We start from the raw sequence: 12,204 nt of genomic DNA on the forward strand, positions 1-12,204 counted from the left end.
CATGTACCTCATGGGTTAAACGCTAACACGTTGTTGGAACTTAAAATCGATTAAAGAGCAATTTAACTTTGACGAAAAGGCTCAATAGTTTGCAATCGGTGAAGCGAACATTATTTTACATATTTTTTGTATGCATAATCCGAGTTGAAATACATTCTTTCAAGCCTAATTAAATCTATTTCCGAGTTTTCCGAGGTAGGCCACAGCGCGGGTCAGGTGAAAGTTTTGCTTATTATACAATTTTGTAATTTGAATGCTCCAAGTGCCCGGGAACCGGGAATCCTTCCGATGTCCCGTGGCCTCATCGGATGACGATTTATGGTAATTTGATGCAAATTCTTCAGTAATGTTGAAAGTGTATGAACCATTCGATCTGCCCTTCGACGATTCGACGTTCTACGCGTACAACTTTTAGTCCCAAAATGGTGGAGAGTACCCCCCCCCCCGCCTCCCATCCCTCCCCCCTCCCTATGCGTGGTTTGAACGATTTCCCGCCCCACATTTACATTTCGTGTTTTCGGTAGGTTCCGTTTTGGCCTTGCTGTATAGGTTTCAGGTGACCCATGTCTCCGTGTGAGCCTTCCGAGAAGCATTTAACGCATAATTCAAGCGGAAAATGTCAATGATTGTTGTCGCTGTGTGTGTGTGTGGTGGGTTTTTTTCGGTTGAGGGTGAAAAACGATACACACCGATGTCGGTTACGTTCTGACGGGTGTAAAATGTTTAACCTCCTTGATGAAGGGGTAATTTGCAACCTATTTGATCGTGGGTAGCTACCTATGATGGAGCAGAAAATCACACGATCGTCGGGTAACACCTTTTGCAACGTGTGTGTGTGTGTGTGTGTTTAACTAGAACACAGTCCACGGTGGACTGGAAATTCGAGCTGAACAAACCTATTTGAAACCTATTAGAAGGTTCATGCTATTGGATTGCGTTATTGAATACGTCTGCTGCATAAGTATGGGAGGGATAAATAAGCTCCTCAGAAGACGTAATGAGAAAGGATACTTAGTTCTTCATTATAATTTTTTTGGGGGAAATTTTTATTCTCATAATGCTTATTTGGAACAAGTTAAGTTAAAAATCTTCGTATTGGAATAGTCAAAGGAAGGAAATGTATCAACATCAACCAGTTTACGGCGCACCATAAAGCACCCATCAACATCTCAATAGACCGAGCGATTTCAACATCATCCACGAATGGAGCCGGACCGGACGCACATTCCCCCTCATACAAGCACACACACACACACGCACACAAAGCGAACCATAGCGTAAATACGTCCCCCTCCCCTATGGTCTCATTCCGAAATTGGAGTGTTTGCGTTTTTATTTAGAAAAATCGGTTACGGAGGCCATAACTGCGGGCCGTGTTGTGTGTAGCTTCCAGGGAAACCACTTGAAGTTGCCCTCTGAAACACGCAGCAGCAGCAGCAGCAATAGCGCAATACACACTGGTTCCGAATACTGGTTTCCGTGCAGCCTCAAAATATTTGCCCCGCAATGCCTCTCGTGAGGGACGGCGGGGGTTGGGCGCGAGGTTGCCAGATCGATAGATGGCATGAAATAAAATAGAAACTAAACGAGCCGAACCGAGCGGCGCGCTCACACGCGTCGCCGCGCGTTCAGGTGGCTTACCGAGATGGGGTGGCTCAGGTGGCTTTGCGCCCGGGAACTGGTTTCATTCCGACCCGAGACGGCGATCGGGCAGAAGGAGGGGAGGGCTACCGGATCGTCCCAACTGCCGTTCGTAACGTTTGACCATATTTATATATAAATTGGCGTCCATCGCGCGGTCATGCTGTTTTCCCACCTTGCCAGAGGTGCAGCATGGAAGGAGAAGGGGGGTGGAGAGCATACAGTGCGGTACACCAGCGTTGGAGCTGGTCAAATTGCGGAACCCCACATCCGAAAAAGGATCGGTTGATCGGTTGGTTGTTGGTTGTGTGTTTCTTCTTGCAACAACAACCCTGGTTTTCCGAAGGAGAGGGACAGAGCCCGGGGAAGAGGGGAGGTAAGGTGTGCGCATCGACCCAAGCGGATGTCCAAATGAGTGCACCTCGAAGTTTGACGACTTGCTTACGATATTGGTGCCCATTCGCGAAGCATGTTGATTGACACTCCCCGCGAGTCAAGCAGGCGACCAACGGCTCTCTTGATCGACCATCACCGAACAAAGTATGCACCGGAAGCTCCAGGGTCCCCGATGTGGACTAGTGATGTGTAAAATTGGCAACAATCCGAAGTCCACTCCGATCCCACTACGATAATTTTGGAACCGACTCCAGAAGGTAGGATAGCATTATCCGGAGCTGTCCGGAATAGTTTGGAACTGTCAGGAGTCATCTAGAGACGGAGTTATCCGGAATCGGAGTCAACCGAAGGTATCCAGAGTTGTTCGGAGTTATCCGGAGTCATCCGGAGTCATCCGGAGTCATCCGGAGTCATCCGTAGTCATCCGGAGTTATCCAGAGGCAGGAATTGGAGCCGGCGAAGTTGCCGAGAGTCGTAATCGGTTGGGTCGGTTAATTTTGGGGACAGAGACGACCGATGCAAGAATGCAAAGTATTGTCGTTGTCGCTAAGCACAATTCTTAGAAACAAAACCCTGTTTACGAAGTGAGCGCGCAAAGCGAAAGACGAAGCCGACTTCGATTCTGATCGACACCGACTACAGGCGACTCCAATTCCAGTCGACCCCGACTAAGGCCAACTCTGACTCTGCACGATTCCTACTCCGGATGACTCCGACTCCAGATGGAACTAGTGGTTCCGATTTTTCCAGAGCCGGAAATTGGAATAACAATAACCGGAGTAGGCTCGAAGTCGTGGGTGCGCTCCAGAGAGTACATCACTAATGTGGACTGCTCTGAAAGGATGTGGCTTTGTGATGGATGAGCTTGCAAAGTCCCAGAGACCCAATCCGGTCAGCCTGGTCAGCAAAAGTGTCTGTCTGATGGAGATGTAGACTCTCCGGTGACTCCACGTCAGCCCCCAAGGCTCGCACATCGATCGAAGTCGTTACCATCTGCTAGTCTTATAAGTTTGGGGTGTTTTTTTTTACTCAAAATGAAACACATTATTAAATCATTGCTGCTGTTGCTAGGGCCATTGGCAAAAATGCGCACGAAGGTTACACGGCGGCTTCCTCCAGCACCGAAACCTTCCGAGAAAGGAGCGCAGCAACAATAGTTTCCACCAAGATGTGATGTTGACCAGGGCAGCGAGAGGTGGTGTTGCCCGTAAGCCATATGCAACCAGTGCCCCTCCTCCTCCACGACTTCCTCCTGTTCGGGGCACGCTGACCTCGTCTGACGAGCGGCGCGCTCAGAGGTGAGGGTTCGTTGCTAAAGCATCGCGTTAGGCGAACGGCTCTGTACGGACACGTTAATATCGCCTTGGTCGCCATCCGTTCCCTCCGACTCATTGCCTCTGCCGTGCCGTGCCCTGTCCGCTAGATTGGATGACACTTTGACAAGGTTTCAAAAATAGATAAATCAGTGCAACCTTCCAGTAGTTTGCCTTCCCTTTTTTCTCTGATCAGGTCGCGTGGTGTGGTGGTCCTAGCAAAAAAGAGAGAGGCACGGAGGCAATTTTTGCACGGCAAAGTATGGTCTTCAAAGGGAGCGGTAGAGATAGACAGAGGGGAAAAAGCTGCTCCCTTGTCTCTTGGGCTCAGAAACTTGTTGCAAACTTGGCCCCTTCTGACATTGCCCGTACGAAACGGTACGGCGCGCAGTACCATCGAAGGGGGTCCCTCGTGTCGTTGTGTGGTGTATGCCTTTGCGGCAGTGTGGGAGAAGCCAGTGTGGTCAAAGGACTGCAGGACGACGGTTGGCGACACGGAAAATGCGGGGGGATCCGTGTGATTTGTAAAGCAAATGCTTGCATGCCCGTTACGAGTGAACACGGCATCCGTAAGGTGGTGTGGTGTACACACATTGTATCGGGAGGTCGCCTTTAGGGAAGCCTTCTCTGTGCCGCGGTGTGCTTGGAGTGTGGAGAGCGCGATAAAATAACTGGACCGGCCATGAGTGGGGGGAAGTTAGTGACCCATCTGCGCGAATCGTTCGTTTGCAAAAGGGCCATGAAGCGGGAGAGGCAGAATGTTGGGGAAGAAATTGCTAAAATATTCACAACACTGGATCCGTAGCAGAGACCGTTGGACGGGAGGAAACACGCCCCATCCAACGGCAGAGTAATTATGCTGCAACGAGCGCTGTACGGCGGTTTCGTTTTTGTGATTTTCATTATGCACGGGGGTGAGGAGTAGTGTGCCATTTACGAAGCAATGCAATTACTTGGGGAGATATTCCCTCGCACAGCCGGCCTTAGAACGAGCGCTCGCTTCAGTTGCGATGGGATTATCTAAAGAAAATGGAAACATTTTACAGAGTGTAATGTAATTATTGAACTGTTTTGCAGCAATGATTGGTTTTATGAAAATGGAAAGTCAGAGGATGGCTCAGCGCGTTACAATCGATCGATGCGCTGGAGCTTAAGCATGGTCAGACGGGATGACAATTCTCATAAGTAAGGACTGAGTGTGTATATTTTTTTGTAAGTAAAACCAATACAATCGGTTGATGTGACAAGGCGAAAAGTTAGTGCAGAATGAACTTAACACTATTTGGACAATATTTATCTTAACTTCCTAACTTTGTCCGTCAAGCTTCGCTTATTTGAATGGAATTGTTTGTTAAAATGATTATAGTAGAACAATTGAATTAAAATAGTAATGTATGGACTTCTTTCGTTAACAATGTTCTTTTGGTGGAGTATAAACTTACAGTATTTTAATCAAAACAATCGTTTCGAACGACTCATCGAAATCGTAACTTTAGCTATGGTGTTTAGGTAGCTGCAGAGTTAGCTAATAGTGTAACAGCAATTTTACAAAAAAGTATTTCATACGATCTTGCACATTCGTTGTATATTCGTTATAATGGCCTTAATAGCGGAGCCTCCACGTCCACTTTTCAGACTTTATAGACTATGTGCTAAAAGGACCTTATGATCTGGGTCATCCGGTTTCATACGCATAACATATGTAACCCTCCGGAGCTCGTCCAACGCATCATTGTAGTGGCTTCTTCATTGCCCTTCCGCAAATCAATTGCCAAAATTTCTTGCGACCAGGAACCTCAACATTGAAGAGTTATTCTTTTTTTTTATTTCTTGCAGCATCATGTTGCACTTTCCAAGTGTTAGTGCAACGATCATTTCAGCACTGTAATTCCATCGTTAATAACTATTGAATTCAAGTACTTATATGTAAAAACTGTTGCAAAATTAGATAGTGTGCTTCAATACATTAAAACATTAAAATAATTGTCTAAAAGTACCATATAGAGCCACTAGTGTCCCTACTAATAATAAAACTATGTGACAGAATTTCAAATGAACAGCGCTTAACGTACATCTGGATTTGTAAGGAGATCCGCTGGTGGCAATACCATCAGTTTAGGGCGAGATTCTTTGCCGCCTGCTTGATTTCTTGCCAGACTTCATTGGAGAGCCTAAGATCAATGATGTTTACTTCAACAGCGTATTCTATTCTACGGTCTGAGATGACTTATAGAAGGTGGGTTTCGAAGTCTCCACCTTTGCGATTGAGAAATATTAGGAAGATAAACAATTCATTTGAATTTAAATAATCTGCCAAATATTTCAGATCAGATAGTTCAATAAGTAGTTTTGCATTTAATTGTCATAATAAATTTAATAGAACCACAATTAGTCCAAAGTAAATCAATTTGATATCCAGTAGAACTTCTTGCCAAATCTTTCGTTTTAAAGCCACGATACAACGATGTTCATACTTATTCATTGTTTGAAATACTCCCAAAGCCTTCGAAGATCCATTTATTATATTGTCCAGTATTACTGTTGATTGTATGAGTGATTTTGTTTGCTTCTTCTTTCTCATTACAGCCATCAAACTATTGACACAAAGCCGCTGGATCGAAGCAAAAAGGCAACCGGGTCAGATATAAAGCCGCGCATTGCACATGGCCAAGTCAAATGCATCTAGCAAACAGCGCTCCGGTTTCTGCATCGCTACTAGTGTAAAAATATAACACAATACATCGAGACAAAGTGCGGTCTCCCTTTCCCTACCCGGTCGTGCAGTTTGACACACCCAACCTGGTAGCTACTTAATCGTGCGCTCGCGTGATCGTAACCGTGTGTTTGTGGTACGTAAAAGTGGCGAATCGGCGTGTCTCCAGGTGTTTCGATTAAGTAGCCGTCTGTTGCCCGGTCTCGTTTGTTTTATTGCAAGTGTCCAACATAAATTAGGTGTAGAAGTCGGCGGTAAAGCACCGGCCCGCAGCCATATCCAACACCGCCCAGCCAATCTGACATCCTCCAACCCCTCTAGGTGGTGAATTTCGTGTGCGTGTGTGTGCGGTGTTTGCAGCGCGGGATCGCGACCGGGACACGACCGCCAAAGTCCGGCGCAGTGCGCGAGTGAAAGTGTTGCAAAAATAAAAATTATCCTACAGAATCTCCATCCGTGTCCAGCCAGAGCAGGGGTAAAAGTGTGCGACACACCGCTCTTTCTCCGCCGGGTGGTGTAACACATCCACTACAAGTACACACTGACACGAACACACACTCACACAGTTCGGCAGATGCATGCAAATACCCTAAATTAGTGTAGTGTGGGCGGAAAAGAATTTCGGAATTTTTCCGAACCCAACCGAAAAAGAGAGAGAGAGAAAGCGAAAGAGTGAATTATCCGCGCAGCGCACGCAACCAACCAAAACCCCGCGGACACAGCCGAATCGTGCTAGGCGACTGCTGACGCCAAAGACCGCCAAGTTAGATCAAGCGAGATAGGGAGACGGAGGGCACAGGTGCCCTGGAGATTCCGGTTCCGAAGGATCGGTTCACTATTTCGGGTCGCCATTCGGACAACAAAAAGCCGCCAACCTGGAACTAATGGAATTAGAGAACATCGTGGCCAATACGGTCTACCTGAAGGCGCGCGAAGGTAAGTTAAGGGGGGAACCCCAGTCGGGAAACAAGCGGCAGCGGAGACTCGCCAAGAGGGTCGTTGTTTCTTCGTCTAGGTGGAGTAGTTTGTCGTGGGAAGAGTAGGCGGAAGGTAGGTGGGGGGGGGGGGGACGTGATCTATTTTAGGCGCGCCGCGAAAAACGATCTAATTTTGGGAGTCTTCACCGGTTTTCCTACACACATTTTTACATGCCAAATCCTTCACGGGCGGTGCACGCGGTTTGCATGCCGCTTTTCCCGCCGTTTCCCGCTAGGCGGGTCCGCGAGGTTTCGCAATGGAAGAGTGGTTTATTTGATTGCTCCCGTGTGTTTGGACGCGGTTTGTTTGGTGCGGTGTTGTTTGTTTGGTTGTTACGTTCCCGTTTGTTTGCGCTTACAAACAGGGGGCCGTTATGAGAGATCGTCGACGTGTGTGAGTGTTTTTTTGTTGTGTATAAAATTTATCCCAAAAACCATTGGTTGCTGCAGTGTGGAGTGGGGTTTTTACCTCCAGGGCTGACTTGGAGGATTCCTGTGAGCAGGGTCGGAACGGTGGGGAGGAGCGAATAAAGTACGATTTTCTATCGTGTTTGTGCGCTGTGTCGGCGAGCGTGTAGATAGCAGTGTGGAAAAAGATTTGTCTGCCGCCGACTGAGTTTTTCTTTCGAATTAAACAAACACACGTAAATAGATGATTGATAGTGAAGCATTTATCAAAAGCACATGCTTCTGGAGGGTTTGTTAGTTTATGATTGGTTTATAGTTTTGGAAACGATTAACTAGCACGATTTCGTCGGTATTCGGTGGGGTGATTCGGGCATTTGAGTTAACCTAGTAAATGGATTTTTTTATGTGTGCTGGCATATTAACAACTTCTGAAAATAACTAATAACATGTTGGCGGCATTGCACCGCGTACTGCAATGTTTATTAAAATGTCATCGGTTCGATTTAATTGGATAGGAAGAAGTTAGCAAAAAATCGCTGGTCTAAATTCGTTTTAAGCTCGAAAAACGTTCAGTTTTGTTTGAAAATTGTCGCAAAAGTAATCAACATTGTGACTGTTTCTCCTACGCTATGTTTTCCATCGTCGCCTGGGGCACAAATCGAATCGAAAGTCTATTTAAAATCGATTTCTAACGAACGCTCCTGAAGCCAACGCAGGCAGATGGTTGCTGCAAGTCCGTTTAGAAACGCCAAATAGAAGTAAGACGAAAGATCAAAAGTCATAAAATAAGTTTCTGTACGAAAGTTTGCACGGAGCAGTAAATAGCTTTGAAAGGAAGTAAAAAAATCGTTCAATGTACAAACACATACACATACACACCACTGGCGTGGCGGGTCAATCTCATTTTATTGCCAAAGTTTCGGCAGTTTTTTTTAAGAACGATTTTTGTCAAACTCAATTTTGATTTACATGAACTCAACAATACAGTTCTCTCTTCGCGACTGGTAGAAGTTACTTCTGTTAGTTAAACTTTCTGCTAAAACATGTGTATCGTGTGGTTTTGTTATCGTGCCAGTAGTTGGACAATGTGAGTTAGGGGCCACAGTCTCGTAATATCGTGCAGAGGTATAACGGCAAACAAAAAACTGTACAGTTTGTTATTGAAAGGTGTAAGGTTACTGGCAGATTGCTTTAATTTAATGAAATGTGTTTGTTTTTGGCTTCGAACTCGCCTGCCAGATGCTCTCTGGTCTTATTGGGCAGGGAAGGGCAATTCCTTGTGGGGGGAATAAATTAAACTGCAATCAATTACTATCAATTAATGTTTAATCAACCTTTTTGACTCCCTGGTGGTGTGCTTCCTTTAAGCCATCTCTTAGGTGCGGCAATAACTGAAGACGAATATACTGCATATGTGTGCGCTTGTGTGTGGGATGAAAACACTGGCACGGGTCAAGCAATCTCATGGTGGTACTAGCTGCTCACCCTCTCCACCCACCCAGCACCGTGTTTTCAAACTTGAAAGCGGATCTTGTTTGATCTAGTTCGCAAATGATATTAATTTTTGGGCAAAAAATAAACACACACACACACAGTTACCAGTTCCGGAAAATGTGATGTTTTTGTTTGCACTGGCCGTTTCTACCCACCCTCGGGGAGTCGCTTGTATGAATGTAAACCCTTTCCTCATGCAGCAGCACCCGAACTCGCCGCACCCGGTGCTCTCAACAAAGGTGTTCGTTATGTAGTTGGTGCTTGTGTGCCACAGACATCCGGAATAGGCCCAGTAGTCCGCATGATCCGAAATGACTTAATCTAATCGATCGACTACTTGGTACAGTTTCGTGGGGTTAGAAAAATACGTTAGGGTAGTTATTTTGTTGGTGAGTGGGTCGGTCGTCCGTGTTGTGCACACAGTGCCAAAAGGCGTCGTCATATCCGTATCGGTGGTGGTACGTATGTGATGGGCTCGCTGGTTATATTGATATGATCGCTGACATACCTTTTCTCGCTAATCCGCGCATGTGTGACGTCACGATCGCTCGGTAGTGACGACGGCAGGGTAGGTCCACCACGTTAATAAACCAGCTGCCACGGTCTCGTTCATCCAATGCCTTGCCATCTCTGGGTGCTGAAAGATTTCGAGGAATTATGATAGCAATAGATAGAGTTTAAGGCGATACAACGCGTAAGCGATTCCAAAATCAAACACTGGTTACAAATTTCAGTGTTAATAGTAAACCCTTTTGCTTTTGCTGACACACACATACACAAAACTAGTGGAGGATGGAGGAATGTCTGTGCGAAAAGAAGGAAGCCGATTTGTTGATTGAATCCGCTCGGTTTGACGACGGTGAAGAGGTCGAGGTCATGGATTCGCTGCCCTGACAGTTGTCCGTCCGTGGGCCGGGCCGGGACATTGACAGATGAGGGATGAAGTTGTCCGCTGACGGTGATGTAGTGCGTCGGCGCGCTCCATAAGCGGCGGCATCCACTTGAAGAGCTATTCTCACGCAATCCAGCTAGATCCTCATTGTTTTTTTTTTGGAAAATGAACAAAACGCAGCGCAACTGTTATTGAGCTGATAGATACCAGTGGCTGGGCCGTTTCATATATTGGTGATGGTTTGATTTGTTTAATAAAAAACCCACGATGCCCCACTTACGCAGGGTCGTATCTGCTTTTATCCGTCCGTCTGTTAAGGTCACAACCGTGCGGAAGAGTGTATGTGTGTTGCTGACTGCTGGAAAGGTATCAGGAATCGTTTTGTCCGAAATCATGTAAGGATTTAAGTTGAAGGATACGTTGTTTTGACAGGTTTGACAGAAAAGTACACAATGGAAGGGTATTTTGTTGGATACGTTGGATACGGTTGGATTTTTGACGTTAGGCTTCAAAGCGCTGAGAGAGGTTCCTTGATTCACATCCAATCTTTACTCTGGTGCTAGGCCATTGTCATTTCGTCAATTCCGGGTAGGGTGCCTGAAAGTCTAGAGCAGAACTGTTTTATTTCTTCAATTTTTACGATTCAAAACCTATTGAGTTTTGAACCTATTTTATACTGAAATCAATTCCACGGGAAATTTAGACTACTAATAGATGCTGGAATACACTATTTTCGACTATACGACTGTTTTGTCCCTAGTTTGGAGTTCATTTTTGAGTCTTCATGCCACTTCGTAGGTACAATGCTACTCTCATCACACCGAACGACAACAAATCAGCAAAGAGTTAATTCCGTTAACCCTAATACATTGGAAATACGCAATTGATTGAAATTAGCGGCAAATACTCCCTTTTTTGCTGTTTTTTTTTCATCCCTTTCTTCATCCGCTTCATGTCCGCTTGCTCTCTTAACCTTGCATGGCCCTGCGGTGCCACTGGCTTGTCACGGGATGAAGAAAACGGTGTGACAGCATAAGCCGGCCGACTGACGAGATAAGGGTGATAATATGCGCTATTTCCAGTTCGGGCTTATCTTGACCTAAACAGCCCCGAGACCCGTTTATTTATTCCCAGTGCCACATGCCCCGCCGAGATTGGCATGTGATTTGGTTGTGAGTAAACAAAGCGCCACCACTTGCGTCGTCCGTCTGTCCCTCCGCCACCGGCCACTAATGGACCGAGCTAACGCACACACCGTCTCGTAGCGTTTCGGTGCGATTATTAACAGTGCTGTGAGGTTGGGTTTTCGTTGACCAAAAAGTCGGTCTTTCAGTTGGTATTTGAATGGAGCGAAAAAAATGATGATAATTATGCGAGCGATTATTTACATTTGACGTGTGTCGTCTAATCTGGAACAGAAATTACATTCATGTATATTTCGCCATACTTCTGGATGTTTTTAGGTTTTAGATGAGTTTTAATGGTCAGAATATGGTGGCACATTACATTTTTTTACGACTTTATGCTTCCTGTGAGATGGATATTGTGGGACGAAGTCACATGTACACACTCAACAAAAAAAACGTTTTGTATAAACATTCCTTCGCCTCCACACAGAAGCCGATTCATTCATCGACAGAATGGGCTGCTGCAGGATCGAAGATGGCAAATGCAAAGCAAAATATTGGAGCGCTGCCGAACTGCCCCGTACCGGTTCGCAGCCGACCTTACAATCCAAAGTACAAAGCTTGGGCGGCGCAACATCAGTATTATCATCATCATCATCGTCGTCGTCGTCGTCGTCGTCGTCATGATCATCAACCTCAGTCAGCGCAAGTGGCGATGACGACGAGCAAGAGAAGCGAAGGGAAAAGAGCTCTCATTATCACAGTCACTTGCGGTGCCGGACGGCCGTCGTCGTCCAATAAACCGCGCAGCAGCAAACGGATTCCGAATGACGTCGGTTGTGTATGTGTGTGTGTGTGCCGAACCCCGGGTCGCGTCACCTAGGTTGGCGCGCGGTGCTGGCCGCACAGCACGCCGTTTCGCAACGTCAATCGCACCTTCCGCTGCGTTTCTCATGTTCGTGTCTCGTTTCCTGCCTTTCGTGAACTATCCCCCGACCCGGACCCATCAGCCTCCAAGTGCTTTGACGGGGTTTGACATACACGCGGTGGGTATGTATGTTTGTTTTGCATACAAATAAAACATGCACCCTTGTACACATCGTCCCCACCGCCCTGACGCGGCGTTAGTCTCTTCGTTAAGCGACCCCGAAAAAAAACCAGGGAGAGGATCAGATTTTCAATTGACTGGCAAGATATAGAGTGTTTACTGTGTTCCATCTGTGCCAGTGAGAGAGGAGACGAG

General features: G+C 46.3%; 1 protein-coding gene across 3 annotated transcripts in view; it reads left to right on the top strand.

Annotated features, from left to right (window-relative positions):
• The window catches only part of LOC1273941 (G protein-coupled receptor kinase 2), a 56,451-nt gene that overhangs the window by 2,609 nt on the left and 41,638 nt on the right, over window positions 1–12,204 (top strand). For all 3 annotated transcript variants that reach the window (XM_061641050.1, XM_061641052.1, XM_061641051.1), the window contains one exon: window positions 5,937–6,999. In XM_061641050.1, the coding sequence (XP_061497034.1) occupies window positions 6,948–6,999 (52 nt within the window). In that variant the 5' untranslated portion in view covers window positions 5,937–6,947. The remainder of the gene's footprint in view (window positions 1–5,936; window positions 7,000–12,204) is intronic.

This window comes from Anopheles gambiae, chromosome 2 (assembly GCF_943734735.2).
Source record: "Anopheles gambiae chromosome 2, idAnoGambNW_F1_1, whole genome shotgun sequence".
NCBI classification, from domain to species: domain Eukaryota; kingdom Metazoa; phylum Arthropoda; class Insecta; order Diptera; family Culicidae; genus Anopheles; species Anopheles gambiae.